This window comes from Coregonus clupeaformis, chromosome 15, assembly GCF_020615455.1.
Source record: "Coregonus clupeaformis isolate EN_2021a chromosome 15, ASM2061545v1, whole genome shotgun sequence".
NCBI lineage: Eukaryota > Metazoa > Chordata > Actinopteri > Salmoniformes > Salmonidae > Coregonus > Coregonus clupeaformis.
This window is the reverse complement of record NC_059206.1, coordinates 32,663,111-32,683,813: the sequence shown is the minus strand read 5'-3', so window position 1 is coordinate 32,683,813 and position 20,703 is coordinate 32,663,111. Positions and strand designations below refer to the sequence as shown.

The window sequence follows — 20,703 nt, the reverse complement described above, 5'->3', positions numbered from 1 at the left end:
TGAGACAAGCTAGCACGTTATAAAAGACCTGTGTGTGTCTGCTTTTGTTTGTGTGTGTGTGTGTGTGTGCTTGTGTTTGTGTGTGTGTTTGTGTGTATGTAAGGCCTTGCCTTCCCTTTTCCTCTTATGGTAAAGATTTACTGGAGATCCACAGATGTTGTTTGATGCCAAACTCATATTTCTCTGTGGTTTACACAGACAGCCTGTGGGTGGATTATATGGGCAGACAATGTAAAGACTTTGGGTTAGGGTTATAGGCTATTGTATACAGGAAGAAAAGAGAGAGGGCTAACATGTTGGCTCAAGATGTGCTCCAGTGTTGAAACATAGCAGGTTATGTGAAGCCAAATGGGTGTGTGTGTGTGTTTCCGCGCGCATGGAGGTTGGAGGTTTACTGTTGTCCTAAAACAACCAGTTTTAACACAGTTCAGACACCATGCTGTCTAAAAATACAGACCTCCTGGCAATTATACAGAGGGGGTTATTATCCTGACAGACTGACACCACTGGCACTGACGCTTTCCCTGGTTTATTCTTGACGGCTGACGTCTCTCTTTAAAAATCAAACTCTGGGTTGGATTTCCATTTACAGCCTGTTGCTGTGAGCTGACACCGTTCTGATTCTGACAAAATCATGTTTAGCATTCTCTGTTAAAGTTGTGATTCTTGTTAGTTTTTTATTTACTAAGGCACAGCATCGAACATCTGACCCCCATGGTTCATCTGGAACATCTGACCCCCCCCCTCTTTCTCTCTATACCTTTGAGTACATTACTGTACTTTGACTGTTATCTCAGGTGGGGGTATATGTTCCTGTTAAAAGTGTTGTGACCAGAGCTAAACATCTCACATCTCTCTGTCTCTGCAGGTAAGGAACCAGAGATCACCACTCCTGGACCTGTGACGACCACAGACGCTCGCAGGACAGACACAGTTACAGAGAAACCTCATGCTACCAACCATACAGGCAGACCAAACCTTACAGACCCAACTCACACAGCCAGAACTGACCACACAGTTACAGACAGAGCTCACACAGTTACAGAGAAACCTCATGCTACCAACCACACAGGCAGACCAAACCTTACAGACCCAACTCACACAGCCAGAACTGACCACACAGTTACAGACAGAGCTCACACAGTTACAGAGAAACCTCATGCTACCAACCACACAGGCAGACCAAACCTTACAGACCCAACTCACACAGCCAGAACTGACCACACAGTTACAGACAGAGCTCACACAGTTACAGAGAAACCTCACCACACAGAAAGACCACACCAAACTACTGCAGACCAAGACAGAAGTCAGGCTACAGGTGGACCACATGATACAGCTTATACAGGCACAGACAGACATCACACAGTTACAGACAGAACACACACCACCAAACACAAACATCACACCACTGACCACAAGACAACAGACAAAGAAAAAACTACAGGAGACAGAACTGCAGACAGAAAGACCGACTCCTCTGTTGGTACCACTCTGTTCCCTGAGTATGATGTGGATGACTTTGGCCCAGACCTAACCAAGGTAGAGTCAGTCCCAAGCAGGGGTGATACCCTGTTCCCCCTGCAGCTGCCACCTCTCCCCACCACCCGCTTCCAGCCCACCCACCCCCACCTCGACATCAACCAGGGGGGAGACCATGTGGGAGAGGGAGAGACTCAGACAGGCTCAGGCAGAGGGGAGAGCAGTGGGAGTGGGGAGGGGAGCAGTAGTGATGGGGCAAGTGAGGAGAAGGACAGGGTAGTAGTGACTCCTACACAGGGCTTCATGGCCGGGACAGGGATGGGATCAGACCCCTCACGTCCAGGACAACCAAGTTACCCAGGACGTCCAGGGTCGGTCACCCCAGAGCAGGGCCAACCAGGCGGGGACAGAGTGACAGGACAAAAGCCTGCTGTGGTCTACAAGGAGGACGAGGGCCAGAGCTCTAGAACAACAACCCACAGCATACCAGAAGCCACGGAATCATACAGCGTGGACCAATCGGTGGGCAGCCCTCATGAGGCGTCTCCCACCAAACCACCCTTCCACCTCATCATTGTCAACGTGCATGACAAGAACCAATCAGGTGAGAGTTTACTGTTGACTCTAGTGACAAGGTGTGGAGATAAACCTAATGTTGTTTAATGTAATTCACAACTAGCCTAACTCTTATCTCAGGACTGCTATCTCAGTATGTATGTGGACGTACTGTAACACCGCTGTTTAGAGGGATTTTCCTCATGATTACAGTTTTTCTCAATTGCTAAAACACTAAACCCTATTGTCTGAACTAAATGCTCAGTTGCCTGAACCCACTGATTGAATCAATCACTCTTTTGGCAAAACCATAAGCACTTTTCACCTGTTTAGACACAACTTGCCAACACATTTTCATTGTGATGCACCCGTGCTGCATAATGGTGAGCACATGTGACAAAAGTCAAACACAATTAGAGCACAGGTATCACCACTTGAACACAACAACTCAAAATTGATCACACTTGTGGCTAATGATGTGAGGGAACATATACAGTAAGCCAGTTCAGAGAGCACTGGTTTGTGAGGCCCTACAATGGATAGAAATCTGAGAGGAAGAGTTCGTGTGAGAGGAGGTCGAGGTGGTCGAGGTGGTCAGCGAAGACAAAGAACAGTAATATCTGATGAAATCAGAGCTACTGTGATTGACCATGTTCTTGTCCATGGTATGAGCATGAGGGAGGCTGGACAAAGGGTACAACCAAACATCAGTAGATTCACTGTGTCCACCATAATCCGAAGATTTAGAGAAGAGAACAGGTAATTACCTTTTTTTGACATTATAGTACAGTATGTAAATGTTGACAGCAATTACTGTATGACATACTATATACTGTACCACAGTATACATCACTGTACCAATGTACTGTAGTATTGTAATGGAGGGTTGGTCTAACTGTTTGTAGGCCTAGTATTCCATGTATATTTTTTGTAACTCCATGTTCTCTTTTTGTAGAATTGAAAGACTGCCACATGGGGGTGGGAGGACAGGTATGTTCTCCCCACACCAAGAGACCCTAATTGTTGATATGGTCCGTAAGAAAAATGCCATTAAACTGAGCGAAATTCAGCAGAAGATCATTGAGGACCATTTACATTTTGAGGGTATCAACAGTGTCAGCCTCTCTACTGTTGATCGTGTCCTCAAGCGCAACAGACTGCGCATGAAACAGCTATACAGAGTGCCCTTTGATCGCAACTCAGACAGAGTCAAAGAGCAAAGATTCCAGTATGTACAGGTTGGCATATATCCAGACACATTCAATGTTGATTACTCTAAGTAGTGATTTACTGTAGTGGCCTAAATCACTTTTTCCGTATCACTTACAAAACTATATATATTTCTACAGAGGGTTTTTCAACTGGATGCAATGGAAAGACCCCATCAATACATCTACATGGATGAAGCTGGGTTTAATCTCACCAAAAGGAGAAGGAGAGGCCGTAATGTGATTGGCCATCGGGCCATTGTTGGTGTTCCTGGGCAGCGTGGTGGCAATGTCACATTATGTGCTGCCATCAGCAATCATGGGGTTGTCCACCATCATGCCAACCTGGGGCCCTACAACACTCACCAGCTCCTCATTTTCCTCAATCACATGCGAGATGCTTTGTTAGGGCAGCAGGATGAGCATCCCATCTATGTTGTTGTTTGGGACAATGTGAGTTTTCACAGAGCCCTCCAGGTTAGAGAGTGGTACAATATGAACCAAAGTTTTATCAATCTTTGCCTTCCACCGTACTCCCCTTTCCTAAACCCCATTGAGGAATTATTCTCCTCATGGCGGTGGAAGGTATATGAACGCCAACCTTACACCAGGGTAAATCTCCTGCAAGCCATGGGACTTGCCTGTGGTGACATAGGTGTGGAGGCATGCCAAGCCTGGATACGGCATGCCAGGGGTTTTTTCCCCGTTGCCTGGCCAGACAAAATGTGGCCTGTGATGTGGATGAAGTCCTGTGGCCTGACCCAGTACGGAGACATGATGCTGTGGCTGAGTAATGCACTTATTTGTATATTTTTGTACTTTATTTTTACATGGGCTTACTGTACACAAGCGGCAAACGCATAAGATTTCTGTTTGTTTTTACAAGTGCTACATGTAAATGCACAATATTTCTGTTTTGTCTTTTTGTACAAGTGCTAAATGCACAGTTTTTTTTGTTTTGCAACATGCATTTAGCCTACAGTGAACAATAAACATTTATTTCTCCAGCTTCATGTCCTGAGCATTGTGTTTTCTATTTTTCTACGTAGTGTTTAGTGACTGTTCAGTAGTGTTTTTTATTTTGATTGACTCGGGGCACGATTTGACAACATAGTTCAGTTTTGAGCACAGATTGAACTGTTTTGAGGTGAAAGTTTGGTTTTGCAAGAAGAGTCTGAGGTTTTGTGAATGTAGCTTGAAAATTGGGTTTTGTGTTCACAGTTAAGAGAAAAGGAGAGCAGCTTTCAAGAAATGTGTCTTAGCAATCGAGAAAAACTGTATATCACCAAACTATGCAGTCTCAGCCCTCTTGTTGTGAAATGACTATAATAACTTCTGTTGTGTACTCTAACATTCTGAGTCTCTGTGGGTGACTGTGTGCTGATTGACTCTGTACTCTGTACCCACAGTGGCCTGCTTCTATTGATGCTCTGTAGGCAGACAGACTGGTCAGAGAGAGAGACAGATAGAGAGAGAGAGAGAGAGAGAGAGAGAGAGAGAGAGAGAGAGAGAGAGAGAGAGAGAGAGAGAGAGAGAGAGAGAGAGAGAGAGAGAGAGAGAGAGAGAGAGAGAGAGAGAGAGAGAGAGAGAGAGAGAGAGAGAGAGAGAGAGAGAGAGAGAGAGAGAGAGAGAGAGAGAGATATCACATGGAAAGAGAGTATACAGGACACACTGTTAAAGAGTGTGTGTGGCATGGACAGGAAGGACACAGTGACCACTCTTAAACCAGGCTACTGCTGGACAACTGTGACCTAAACTGACCTGATACATCTCCATAATATATTAGTCTCCAGATTTCCACCCAAGACACATTTACGAGGGGTCTCTGAGATCTGTCATGTCAGTAAGCCTTGGCTGCTGTTGGAGTTCAGGATCTGTGGGAGCTTTTTCAGATTCAGGGCTGACCTCATTTAGCTGTGTGCGTGCGTGCCTGCTTGCAGTGATGCCTTGAGGAAATGTGGGGCTTGACGAGGATGAGCTCTGGATGCTTTCTAGCTGTTTGTTGTCTTGTTTTAATAGAGAAGTTGTATCATTATCACCCCTGTCCATTTACAAGCAAGCTGGCAGCACCAGTTTACATGCAAACACATCCGCAGATTCTGCACAAACAGATGTGGACAAACATTAAAAAATGTTTTGGTCTTTATCTTGGTCGTCCAGGAACTTCTCAGAAAGAAAGAGAGAGAGAAAAAGAGAAAGACACTCTCAGACACACACACTCACACACACACACACACACTCACACATACACACACTCACTCACACACACACACTCACACACACACACACACTCACATACGTGCACACACTCACACACACACACTCACACTCTCACACACACACACACGCACACACTCACACACACACACACACACACACACACACACACACACTCACACACACACACACACTCACACACGTACACACACACACACACGCACGCACACACACACACACACACACACACTCACGCACACACACACACTCACACACAAACACACAAACACTCACACACACTCACACACACAAACACTCACACACTCACACACTCACACAAACACACAAACACTCACACACTCACACACTCACACACTCACACACACACACACTCACACATACACACACACACACACACACACACATACTGCAAGTAGGCCTAAGCATTTCGTTGGCCGGTGTATACCACGTGCATACGACTAATAAAACTTGAAACTTAAACTTGAAACACACACACACGACCCTGAGGTCAAATGGCCTCTTAAATCAATCAGCAATGTAATCATGGTCAACTAATTACTCCCTTCATCCCCCTTTCCCCTGTGATGTGTGAATCCACCCCGCTCCCCTACCCCCATCCAAGCCATAACATTTATGAATGGCTATTGTTCATAATTAAAGGTGCATATTGTATATTGGATCCAGTAAGTTAGATACAGTTCACCCAATAACTCAATAAGAGCTCAGTTCCTAAGTGGGTTATAGTCCCACTATTTCTACACTAGAGGAAATTGAGAAATTGAAATATTTAGTATTATGGTTCAAACTTCCTGTTTCACATATAGTAGATGCTTTTGACTCAGGGTCACAAAGGGACACCTCTTTAGGTTGGGAGTGGTTTTTATTAAGATGGGTAAGTCTGATGCATGCACACACACACATTTATATTTACATTTACAGTTTTTTACAATCACTTTGGCACTAATTTCAGAACCTTGACGTCATTTTTCAAAACTCTAGACACAAAACTCAAAACGGTCATCACTTGTAACACAGGCTGTCCAATGTTCAAAACATTGCATTGTGCATTCACATCTTTAAAGAAATCTTGCACTTGCACAATCATTGGTTCAAAAAACAAATTTATTGTGAAATACCAATGAAACGTTAATTTAGATCACCCACACACAAGCAACCGATAGTTTCACTGTGTCATTGTTCGTACGATCATTAAATATTGTAGTACAAAATAGGTGATACATGTTTCATTATGGTACTACATGTAAATACATCCCTGTAAAAGTACTGCAGTAGTAGAGAGAATACTACCGACACAGTGGAATCATTGAACAAAATCTGAAATATATTGATGAAAAACAATACAGTACTGTAAAACATCAAATGCAGTGTTCCTCAACTTGCTTGCTTGTACTGTAAAAAGCAAAACATAGGAGTGATTACAGTACTTCTACATTTTCATCAACTCTGTCTTGTGGTTTTGGCCACAGGTTCTCATCTACATCACAATGGATGTTTTCATTAGCCAAACATCTTGGAAAAAACCTTTGGCCATGGCGAATCCAGGCCTGACACTGGTCTGCCGTGATGTCATTGCATGCGTCATCCATGGCCTGGAGAAGAGTGACTTGTTCATGAGGGCGCCTATCATAAACCTTCCATCTCCATGTGGAGAAAAAATTCCTCAATCGGGTTAAGGAAAGGAGAGTATGGGGGTAAATACAGGGTGGTAAATTGTGCATGGGCCTGAAACCATGCTTGCACCATATGAGCATGGTGGAACCTGACATTATCCCACACAATGACATAGGTCACGCCACCAGCTCTACAGGCCTGATCGAGCTCATCAAGGAAGGTTACAAGGGGACCATAGAAACGGTGTCTGATAAAGAATGATGATGAAATATTACATCCATAGATAATGTAGTCTAATTGGTTCATGCGCCATGCTAATTTGTGACAATGAATCTCGTTACTTTGAAACTTTCATGATCTAAACATGGAATATTGTTTGTCTGTTTCCATACAACTATGCATTAAGAGCAATGCAACAGTTACTTATCATTTTGAGCAGTTGTATCAATTGATAGTTGGATAATTGTAATGAAATGAATAGACACTCATCTGAAATGTAATGTGTGAATTGCCTTTTGAAATAGTAGTACTTTGATGTTAAGTTGTGTCATATTGAACAGGTGACTTTTGTTAAATGAACAAATGATCTTAGTTTTATGTGTATTGTATCCAAGCAATTGAAAAAAGTGTTAGAGTTTTGAAAAATGTGCATTTTGATCATTGGTTGTGAGTTTTGTGTCTAGAGTTTTGAAAAATGACGTCAAGGTTCTGAAATTAGTGCCAAAGTGATTGTAAAAAACTGTAAGTCATGTATTAGACGCTCTTATCCAGAGGGACTTACAGGAGCAATTAGGGTTAAGTGACTTGCTCAAGGGCACGTCAACAGATTTTTCATCTAGTCGGCTCAGGGATTCGAACCAGCAACCTTTCGTTTTCTGGCCCAACGCTCTTAACCGCTAGGCTACCTACGCACACACATATGCGCGTGCACGCACACACGCAGGCACACACACACACACACACACACACACACACACACACACACACACACACACACACACACACACACACACACACACACACACACACACACACACACACACACACACACACACAGAGAGAGAGAACAGAGACAGACAGACAGACAGAGACACACACACATTCAACTGTAGATTAAAATGATTTATTTATACCATCCCGTCACAGTTTTTATTTGTCCCCAGAGATATAACTAACCTCAGGTTTAGTGCTGACCATCCGATTGTGCTTCCCCCTTGCACCCGTTCCCACGATATAGGTTCCATGTGTACCATAAAGACCTAATGAAGACACACAAACCTGCCTTGTTCCAGTAACACGTCTGGCTCGGATCGACCCAGTCATAGCCAACACACAGCAGACACTATTCACTCTTTGTGGATAGTATTGCAATGCTGAAACAATTATACAGTGGGGAAAAAAAGTATTTAGTCAGCCACCAATTGTGCAAGTTCTCCCACTTAAAAAGATGAGAGAGGCCTGTAATTTTCATCATAGGTACACGTCAACTATGACAGACAAATTGAGATTTTTTTTCTCCAGAAAATCACATTGTAGGATTTTTAATGAATTTATTTGCAAATTATGGTGGAAAATAAGTATTTGGTCACCTACAAACAAGCAAGATTTCTGGCTCTCACAGACCTGTAACTTCTTCTTTAAGAGGCTCCTCTGTCCTCCACTCGTTACCTGTATTAATGGCACCTGTTTGAACTTGTTATCAGTATAAAAGACACCTGTCCACAACCTCAAACAGTCACACTCCAAACTCCACTATGGCCAAGACCAAAGAGCTGTCAAAGGACACCAGAAACAAAATTGTAGACCTGCACCAGGCTGGGAAGACTGAATCTGCAATAGGTAAGCAGCTTGGTTTGAAGAAATCAACTGTGGGAGCAATTATTAGGAAATGGAAGACATACAAGACCACTGATAATCTCCCTCGATCTGGGGCTCCACGCAAGATCTCACCCCGTGGGGTCAAAATGATCACAAGAACGGTGAGCAAAAATCCCAGAACCACACGGGAGGACCTACTGAATGACCTGCAGAAAGCTGGGACCAAAGTGACAAAGCCTACCATCAGTAACACACTACGCCGCCAGGGACTCAAATCCTGCAGTGCCAGACGTGTCCCCCTGATTAAGCCAGTACATGTCCAGGCCCGTCTGATGTTTGCTAGAGTGCATTTGGATGATCCAGAAGAGGATTGGGAGAATGTCATATGGTCAGATGAAACCAAAATATAACTTTTTGGTAAAAACTCAACTCGTCGTGTTTGGAGGACAAAGAATGCTGAGTTGCATCCAAAGAACACCATACCTACTGTGAAGCATGGGGGTGGAAACATCATGCTTTGGGGCTGTTTTTCTACAAAGGGACCAGGACGACTGATCCGTGTAAAGGAAAGAATGAATGGGGCCATGTATCGTGAGATTTTGAGTGAAAACCTCCTTCCATCAGCAAGGGCATTGAAGATGAAACGTGGCTGGGTCTTTCAGCATGACAATGATCCCAAACACACCGCCCGGGCAACGAAGGAGTGGCTTCGTAAGAAGCATTTCAAGGTCCTGGAGTGGCCTAGCCAGTCTCCAGATCTCAACCCCATAGAAAATCTTTGGAGGGGAGTTGAAAGTCCGTGTTGCCCAGCGACAGCCCCAAAACATCACTGCTCTAGAGGAGATCTGCATGGAGGAATGGGCCAAAATACCAGCAACAGTGTGTGAAAACCTTGTGAAGACTTACAGAAAACGTTTGACCTGTGTCATTGCCAACAAAGGGTATATAACAAAGTATTGAGAAACTTTTGTTATTGACCAAATACTTATTTTCCACCATAATTTGCAAATAAATTCATTAAAAATCCTACAATGTGATTTTCTGGAATTTTTTCTCTCATTTTGTCTGTCATAGTTGACGTGTACCTATGATGAAAATTACAGGCCTCTCTCATCTTTTTAAGTGGGAGAACTTGCACAATTGGTGGCTGACTAAATACTTTTTTCCCCCACTGTAATTTATCAGCAATGTGCATGAGGGATTCCCCATGGTGTGTTTCTGGTAGACCTTAATCTGCAGGATCTGCAGGTCCTGATGCACACACACACACACACACACACACACACACACACACACACACACCCTTATTTGGATCCACAAATGTACATTTCAAGAGGGATCCAAACCTCTCAATGGTCACTGTATACATGGACACTCAAGGATAAAGAAACCACCTTGTTCTCCAAACAGCTGAAACAGGCCAGTACCTAGCCAACTGCTTTGCTATGGTCTTTAGCAGGGCCGTAACATGGAGGCTATATACTGCAAGCCTATGAAAGTGTCTGAGACTGACAAATAGAAGTATCACCAGCTTGCACCTACAGTATACCCGAGGCTGTCCAAGCGTGCTACCGAGGGGCTGGTATTTTATATAGCAGTCAAATTAGCAGCCCACTTCCAGAATCCCACTTCCCACTTCCCTGACCTCTCCCTGTGTTGCTCCTGTGTTTCCAGTGGACCACATCCTGCAGATCCTTGGCCAGCCTCTAGGGGGTAATGGAGATTCCCAGTCCGCTCTCATCCCAGCCTTCCCATTCATCCAGACTGAGGCCATTCAGGGCAGCGAGGACTCTGACAGCATCCATCCCATCACTCTCCCCCCAACACTAAGCTTCATCAACGGGAAACACCAGGTCAGATTTACCGTGGTTGTCTGGATTTGTGAGATATGTTCAGCCTCTTTTTCAAGGACAATTGAAGTAGAAAAGCATCATCGGGATGTGTTGCATAAAGTGACACAACAGGAAAATTAATATTCATTAATTCATTTATTCATTTAGGTGACTCTGGAGCCAGAGCTGCCAGGGAAGGAGCAGGAGGCGAGAGGAGACCAGTTTGAGACAGCCACACCAGTCCACAGTGAACTGGGAGAAGAGATGGATCATGAAGAGGAGGAGAAGAGCCTCACTCCCTTTGACTATGGAGCTATTCATACTGGAGAGACCAGAGAGTCCACTACTACAGACACAGACACAGACAGACACACAACTACAGACACAGACAGAGACACAGACAGAGACACAACTTCAGATAGAGACACAGACAGAGACACAACTTCAGACAGAGACACAGACGGAGACACTACTTCAGACAGAGTCACGGACAGAGACACAACTTCAGACAGAGACACAGACAGATATAGGGACAGAGAGAGGACACAGACAGAAGGAAAGACAGAGAGCTCCAAAGAAACAACCCCTTCTTCCCGACACACTTCCCCAGTCTCTTCCCCAGTCTCTTCTCCAGTCTCTTCCACAGTCTCAGCCTCATCCTCTGGTTCCCCCCATACTTCCCCAGATGGCATCTCCCCATATGAGGACATGGAGGGGTCAGGCGGCCGTACCCAGGAGGGCTCAGCAGACGATACCCGGCCCACCCCAGCCGTAGATAGCCAATCAGATGTGGTCACGGACGAGACAGAGATTGGAGGGGCGGAGAGCGTCACACACACTCCATCTCACACACGCTACACTTACACCAAGGACACACACACTCCCTCACAGACCGAGGCGGGAGACTTTGAGGGTTCTACATCAACAGAAGAGGAAGGCTCAGCACAGGAGGTGTACCCACCTGAAGACCCCAGATACACTAGCCCTGGCAGCCCTGGAGCCATTGAGGCGCCCCTGGTGGGGCCTGGGGTGAAGGGACAGGTGACTGTTCCACCCGAACCAGGTGCCAGACCAGGAGCCAGACCAGCCCAGGGAGGAGTGACTGTAGGAGACCGCACTGCACATCACACAGACTCTTCTACACAGCACAGAGACTACCCCCTCCAGCCTACCACGCAGGATAAAGATCCCTTCACTCATACTAAGGATCAGACCAGATACTCACCTACACATGGGAAGGACCAAACCACTCAGCACACCACACACGATAGAGATCACTCCACACACACTAAAGAGCAAACCAAACAACCCTCTCACCTTAGATTCCCCACCACCCACCACCAGGAGCAAACCAGCCACTCTACCACAGATCAGAAGACCACACAGCACCTGAACCAAACACACACACCCCCTGCACACCCCTCCACTCCACCTCCCGCCCGCCCCTCCACTCCACCTCCCGCCCGCCCCTCCACTCCACCTTCTGCACACACCTCCACTCCACCTCCTGCCCGTCCCTTCACTCCACCTCCCGCCCGCCCCTCCACTCCACCTCCCGCCCGCCCACTCCCGCCCGCCCTCCACTCCACCTTCTGCACACCCCTCCACTCCACCTCCCGCCCGCCCCTCCACTCCACCTCCCGCCCGCCCCTCCACTCCACCTCCCGCCCGCCCTCCACTCCACCTCCCGCCCGCCCCTCCACTCCACCTCCCGCCCGCCCCTCCACTCCACCTCCCGCCCATCCCTCCACTCCACCTCCTGCCCGCCTCTCCCGCCCCATCCCTGACTGGACCCTGACCCCCCAGACCCTCCTGCCTAATGGGGAGGAGTTTGTGGATAATGACCGTGTGATTGGTTCTCCTCTGCTGGAGGCCAGCCCCCCTGTTCCTGAGGAACCCCAGTCCACCTATCAGCCTGAAACAAGAACTGACTACTACATCGAGGCCCAGACCGTCGATGTCAGACGTAGGTGTAAATCTCAGAGCCTATTCAATGTGTTTAATGATGGGTGTATGATGTCATCATGGCCATTGGTTGTTGTTGAATGTTGATGATGATAATAATGTTCTTGATGATAATAATAATGTTATTGATGATGATAATAATGTTCTTGATGATGATAATAATGTTATTGATGATGATAATAATGTCCTTGATGATGATAATAATGTTATTGATGATGATAATAATGTTCTTGATGATAATAATAATATATAATGTTGTTGATGATGATAATAATGTTCTTGATGATAATAATAATGTTCTTGATGATGATAATAATGTTATTGATGATGATAATAATGTTCTTGATGATAATAATAATGTTCTTGATGATGATAATAATGTTCTTGATGATGATAATAATGTTCTTGATGATGATAATAGTGTTATTGATGATGATAATAGTGTTATTGATGATGATGATGCTGATAATGCTGATAATGATGACAATGACAGCGATGATGTTAACTTTGCGATGATGCTAATAACTGCTGTGATGATGAGGATGATAATGATGATGATATGTGTGTGTCTGTCTCAGCTCTGCAGCAGTGCACTGTGAATGTGTGTCTGAACGAAGCATCTTGCTACCAGAGAGGCAACGCCAGCATCTGTGTGTGTGCACATGGATACACCGGACAGCGCTGCGAGACAGGTACACACATACGCACACACACACACACACACACACACACACACACACACACACACACACACACACACACACACACACACACACACACACACACACACACACACACACACACACACATACACACACACACAGTTATATTATATTCTGTGTCATTTGTGTAGATGTTGATGAGTGCCAGTCCAACCCATGTCGTAATGGAGCCACCTGTATGGACGGAGTCAACTCCTTCAGCTGTGTGTGTCTGCCCAGCTATGCAGGACAGCTCTGTGAACAAGGTAACACACACACCAGTGCAGCTGCTTTGATCAAAGCTTTTACAGAAAAGAGACAGCCTTTCAAGCCAACCAACAAAAGTGGTAAATTATTCTAGTGGAACTGCCAGCTCTTGGTCGTATTTAGTCAGTAGACAGACTCCATTCTCTGGATCAGGCTGAGAAAACCATTGTCCAAGGTTGACTACGGCTGTGTATAGGGCTGCATCACACACACAGACACATACGCATTCACACACACACACACACACACACACACACACACCACCACACACACACACACACACACACACACAGTGAGTCATGTCTCTGCTCCCTGGATATCCCCTAACGCTGGGCGTTGGCTGCACACTAGATTAGTTCCAGCTCCATCCCCAATACTGCTGCTTTTACTCAGCAATAATACTGTACTGCATGCTCACGTACATACACCCAATAACATCTTCATTCACCCTCTTACTGTATCTGTAACAGTGCATACAGAAATATCATGCTAAACAAACACACACACTGACAGCCACACCTGGAGAACCACAGCTGTGTTCTGCTGCTAGTGGGCCAGAGGAGAGAGAGAAAGGAGAGAATTAGTCCATTATTTTATTAGAAAGATGTTGCAGCTGTGGTGAACTGGATCAATGCAGGCTGTACTAACCACTGGCATTGACCAAACCAACTCTTTATCCAGTACAGAGCTGCTCGTTGACATTGTGTGTGTGTGTGTTAGTGTGTGTGTGTGTGTGTGTGTGTGAGCATGTGCGTGTGTGTGTAAGTATGTGCATGCGTGTGTAGCCAGGGACGGGGGTATGATAAGTTAATAAAGGTGATCTGAAGTTTGCTGATGATAGACGTACCCTGAGGCCTTGATTAAATGTAATATTATTGTCAATTGCACTCCAGGTCCAGCCGAAACTTGACTTCCGCTTTTAACCCAACCCCTCTGAATCGGAGAGGTGCGCGGGGCTGCCACATTGGGCTCCCGGGGAACTGTTGTTGTGGGGGCGTTGCTCAGAGGCAGAACGACAGATTTTTCACCTTGTCGGCTCAGGGATTCAAGCGGTCAACCTCTGGGTTACTGCCCAGCACTCTAACTGCTAGGCCACCTGCCACCCCGTAACCCACTATCTAACACACACCACATGCTCTCTCAGTCTACCAGTCTTGCTTTAACCCTTTATAATGTTTGTATGTTTCTCTAGACGTTATAATTGATGACATCACAAAGACCTGCCTATTCAGCCCGTAAGATATGAATAACACTGGCTATTCCCTAGCAACGAACTTAGCAACAAGACTTGCGGGAAACAAGCAAAACAGACCCGAGAAGTTAACAGTGGTTTTTGCAGATTGGCATTCGCTGTATCAAGTGTCTCATCATTAAATTATGTCAACACATGATGTGTTGCTTTTCATAACATATTGAACCCATTCAACATTCTACAGTAGAACACTCAGAATAAACTTCTAGAAGAATGAAACTACTCTAAGCAACTAATTCTATTAGAACAGCTCACCAGAGAATCATGTGTGTGAATAGTCATCTCATCCAAGCCAGCAGCATGCCAGATCATGGTGTTCTGACATAGCATTGTGGACCCACTAACATACACTTCATGACCAAATCTAGCAAAGTCCAAAATTAACAAAGAGGGTTCACTATGGAGCTACAGTCCCTTAGTGCAGTAGCATGCTCTTCTATACTCGACTTACACAGGCGGATCAATGTGTGTGAATGCATGAGAGCGAGCAATCTTGTGTGTGTGTGTGTGTGTGTTTGGCCTAGAGAACAGGGGAACTTGTGAGGGTTTCCAAAGAGGATAATGAGCACCAACTGTGAGTCTGTGAGCTCATTCAGTCGGGGACCTTTCTAAACCAGCTGGAGCTCTTTCTCTTTTATAGTCCACCCTTCGTTTTAGTTTCTCTCTCTTTAACTCTCTCACTCTGTTTCTATGTCTCTGTTTCTCTCTCTTCTCCCCTAATTTTGTGCAATTTGTTTAATCTCTGTGGATATTGTTAGCCATTGATTCCTCTGATAGTCAATGATTCCTCTCTCTGCCTCTCTCTCCCCCCAGACACAGAGGTGTGTGAGTATGGCTGGCAGAAGTTCGAGAGCCATTGTTATAAGTACATCACCCACCGTCGGACCTGGGACGCCGCCGAGAGAGAGTGTCGTGTCCAAGGAGCCCACCTAGCCAGTGTCCTGTCACAGGAGGAGCAGCTGTATGTCAACCGTAAGTCCCGCCTCCCTTAGGTTGTCATTGGTCACAGGTAACAGGTCCAGGTTAGGGTGAGAGGTCAGAGGGTAGAGAGTATGGGGCATAGAGATATTGTGTGTCATATGTAGCACTCAAGTCTCCATAATGAAACTGTTTTGATGAGTCTGCACAACAAACTGTAAAAGACTGATGTTTGTGCAACATGCAGCTCAGGCTGTGGTAACAACATGACAACATGACCCAGTTTTGCTGACTAGTTTATTGGGGACAGTTCACAGTAGGAGGGACTCACGCCATACCCTAGGGCTGCTTACCTACTGCACAGTAAGTACCCCCTCTGCTCTGGTCTGTATCATTCATGCACACACTGCAAACTACCCACTGGGCACAGACGTCAGTTCAACGTCTAGTTATGATTTACATTTTGTTGAGTTGTCAACTAACGTGAATTCAGTGTAAAATCAACACATTTCACCATGTCATTGAATTTAAAAGTTCCACATTGACGTGGAAACAACGTTGATCAACCAGAAAGGGGGAAAGAGGGAGTGATTTGCAGTGTTTTGGGGCTTACAAAGCAGACTTTGGGAACAAGGAAGCTGGTGATTCACACATCTTAAAATGTCTTTGTGATTTCCTGTTGGAGAGCTAGACAGAAGCAGGCCAAACTGTTGTTTCTCACACCCAGGTCTGGGCCATGACTACCAGTGGATCGGTCTGAACGACAAGATGTATGAGAGAGACTTCCGCTGGACAGACGGCAGCATCATGGTAAGACAGGAGAAAATCCCCCTGATTAGATACACTACATGGTCCAAAGTATGTGGACACCCCTTCAAATTTGTGGATTCGGCTATTTCAGCCACACACGTTGCTGACAAGTGTATAACATCGAGCACACAGCCATGCAATCTCCATAGACAAATATTGGCAGTAGAATATCCCGTACTGAAGAGTGACTTTCAGCGTGGCACCGTCATAGGATGCCACCTTTCCAACAAGTCAGTTCTTCAAATTTCTGCCCTGCTAGAGCTGCCCCTGTGAACTGTAAGTGCTGTGAAGTGGAAACGTCTTGGAGCAATAACGGCTCAGCCGCGAAGTGGTTGGCCACACAAGCTCAAAATCGTCTGTCCTCGGTTGCAACACCCACTACTGAGTTCCAAACTGCCTCTGGAAGTAACGTCGGCACAAGAACTGCTCTTCAGGAGCTTCATGAAATGGTTTGCCATGGTCGAGCAGCCACATACAAGCCTAAGATCACCATGCGCAATGCTATGCGTCGGCTGGAGAGGTGTAAAGGTCGCCGCCATTGGACTCTGGAGCAGTGGAAAACACGTTCTCTGGAGTGATGAATCACGCTTCACCATCTGGCATTCCAACAGACTAATCTGGGTTTGGCGGATGCCAGGAGAACGCTACCTGCCCCAATGCATAGTGCCAACTGTAAAGTTTGGTGTAGGGGGAATAATGGTCTGGGTCTGTTTTTCATGGTTCGGGCTAGGCCCCTTAGTTCCAGTGAAGGGTGATCTTAACGCTACAGCATACAATGACATTCTTCCAACTTTGTAGCAACAGTTTGTGGAAGAACTTGACTTGCCTGCACAGAGCCCTGACCTCAACCCTATTGAACACCTTTGGGATGAATAGGAGCGCCGACTGCCTAATCGCCCAACATCAGTGCGTGACGTCATTAATGCTCTTGTGGCTGAATGGAAGCAAGTCCCTGCAGCAATGTTCCAACATCTAGTGGAAAGCCTTCCCAGAAGAGTGGAGGCTGTTGTTATAGCAGCAAAGGGGGGACCAACTCCATATTAATGCCCATGATTTTGGAATGAGATGTTCGTTTGGCCACATAGTGTATGATATGATGTGATATGGGTGTTACAGATGGTCTTATCACACACTCTCACACACACACACACACATACTGCGCAGCTCCAGAGAATGTCCAGCTGTTTTCTCTGTATGAAGTGTGAGCTGAGACATGGAGTAAGGACAGTGTGTGTGTGTGTGTGTGTGTGTGTGTGTGTGTGTGTGTGTGTGTGTGTGTGTGTGTGTGTGTGTTGCTGTGCGCGCACAGCCACAAGAGAGAGACACAGATGATACTGTTGAAACAATGTTTTTTTTAAACGGAGTTATCGCTCAGTACTGCAAGACACACCCTTGTTCAGTTCTAAGTGTACGTGTGTGTTTGGGTGTGTGTTTGAGTTAACACGCGTTAATGCATAGCTGTAGCCGTTTGGACCAGGGACGCTGCAACAAAAATATCCTAAAGAAGAGAAGGGGGAGGCGGCGAAAGTTGGGGAGAATTCCCCCTGTCCCCATGCCAGAGGGTGGTGGAGGGTGGTCGGGATTAGCTAAACATCTGGTTCAGTTTCACAGTAGAGATTATGGGTCTGGCTCACTGAGATGGAGCAATAGCGCCCCAGTATGCCCTCTCTGTGTATTACAGCCACAGACTAACCACCTCAGCACTATTCTGTCACGGTAGGAGTCTCCACTGGGTTCTTTCCTCTAGAGGCGGTTTAGTTAGTAAATCTTCAGACAGGTCACAGAATAGCAGGGTTAACAAAGGAACCTTGTGTAATAAACCAATAGGCTTGTTAAAAGGTATTGTCATCTGGTCCCTATAGTAGCTAGAGATGAATGAGATTGGTAAAGAAGTTACAATGAGATTCCTCCCCTGTGTTATACGGTGACTACCTTATAGGTGAGGTGTATTGTGAATGATGATCTTATACAATAAGGGCTGTGTGAGCTATCAGAGTAAATGTGGTGCTGTTTAGCTGTTAGTGAATGTGGGTGCAGTAAAAAGGTCTAAACTTTGGTGATGATGAGAGTGTGTAATTGTTTGTTTGCAGCAATATGAGCACTGGCGTCCCAACCAGCCAGACAGTTTCTTCCAGTCTGGTGAGGACTGTGTGGTGATGATCTGGCACGAGGGAGGACAGTGGAACGATGTACCCTGCAACTACCACCTCACATTCACCTGCAAGAAGGGCACAGGTAACACACACACACCAGGGTTGGGGTCAATTCCATTTAAATTCCAGTAAATTCAGAATGTAAACCAAATTTCAATTTTGTCATTGAAAATCATTGAAGAGAATTGGAATTGGAATTTCAATGTACTTCCTAATTTGATTGGAATTGAATTGGAATTGATCCCAACCCTGACATGCACTCACTCACTCTCACACACACACACACACACACACACACACACACACACACACACACACACACACACACACACACACACACACACACACACCTTACCCCTGTCCTCTCTCCTCCCTCCAGTCTCTTGCAGCCAGCCCCCAGTAGTGAAGGATGCCTGTGTGTTTGGTTCTATGAAGCCTCGTTATGAGATCAACACTCTGGTTCGTTACCACTGTAAAAACGGCTTCATACAGAGACATGTCCCCACCATCCGCTGCCGTGACAACGGCCAATGGGACAGCCCAAAGATCACCTGCATGAGCCGTGAGTACCGTCCACTTCCGCTGTCTCAATGACTACCAGAACTGACTGCACACACCATCTAATCAGGGCCTTGATCCAACGACATTAACAATCTCTCCTTTTGTTTTTTCAGCCGCTACCTACCAGAAGTCTTTCGTTTCTAGGCAACGTACCGGAAATCACAATCATAACCAGAATCAGTACAATCACAACAATCAAAACCAGCACCAATACAACTATCAAAACCACCAATACAACTATCAAAACCAACAATATAACAATCAAAACAATCAAGACCAACAGAAGAACTACAACCAGAAACGTCAGGGCAGCCGTAACCAGCAGCAACAGAGCCAGAGAGAGAGGAGACATCAACACTAATCTGATCTCTGGTCAGTCCTTAAAAGCACAGATAATGTTGCAAAATTCCAGTAACTTTCCCAAAATTCCGAATTTTTCCAGAAATCCTGGTTCCTGCTTATTCCCTCCCTCCTTCCAACCGGGATTTCTGGAATTTTGAGTAATGTAGTAATCCCAGACCAACTCAGATCGAATCCAAAGGGCTAGCTAGGGCCAGACCCATAGACATACATTCATAACTATTTATGAATATGTATAGCTATGGCTCTGGATAGGGCCGTGGGGGTATTTCACAAGGCATAATCATAATCAGCAAGCTAACTCTGATAAAAACACTTTTCTAATTTATAAACAGGTTTTATAAACATTGTTACACAGAGTATTGAGTCCATTTCAAATTCAACTAGGACAAATTAAAGTTTCTGAATATTTTTTGAAGTTAGCTGGCTAACTTGATCTTGATCTTACTTAGTGAAATCCACCCCAGATCACGTCTGATTCTTCCTACAACTGTGACACACAGTGCCTTAATGGTTAATACAGCAACAATGACCATCTCTAGAACAGGAGAGCTTGACTGTTCCTGCTCTAGAGGTACACATCTCAATCCAGTGCTTTCTGAATATTTCCACTTTACCCTGTTTCTTTTTCCTGAGAAATAATCCACTGAAAAGGCATATAAAATAGATATTTGGCTCACTACTAGAATGTCTGCCTGTGTGCTGGTGACAAGTTTGCAATTATTCCAGTGAAAGAGACCATAGTTTATTATTTGGAATAATGAGCATTCACATAATCACATCAGCAAGTTATGAAGGTTTATATGAATCATTCCATATTTTCTGCTCACAGAATGTGAGATAAAAAGTTGATTGTTCTCATATAACCCCCACCCCCTTCAGAACAGCCTCAATTCGTCGGGGTATGGACTCTACAAGGTGTTGAAAGTGTTCCACACGGATGCTGGCCTA

General features: G+C 45.4%; 1 protein-coding gene across 1 annotated transcript in view; it reads left to right on the top strand.

Moving 5' to 3' along the window:
• The window catches only part of LOC121582671 (versican core protein-like), a 34,615-nt gene extending 13,912 nt beyond the window's left edge, over positions 1-20,703 (top strand). Inside the window, exons 7-13 of the mRNA XM_045225109.1 lie at positions 13,309-13,422; positions 13,584-13,697; positions 15,764-15,922; positions 16,596-16,678; positions 18,769-18,913; positions 19,211-19,393; positions 19,506-20,703. Coding sequence (XP_045081044.1) covers positions 13,309-13,422; positions 13,584-13,697; positions 15,764-15,922; positions 16,596-16,678; positions 18,769-18,913; positions 19,211-19,393; positions 19,506-19,753 — 1,046 coding nt within the window. The 3' untranslated portion in view covers positions 19,754-20,703. The remainder of the gene's footprint in view (positions 1-13,308; positions 13,423-13,583; positions 13,698-15,763; positions 15,923-16,595; positions 16,679-18,768; positions 18,914-19,210; positions 19,394-19,505) is intronic.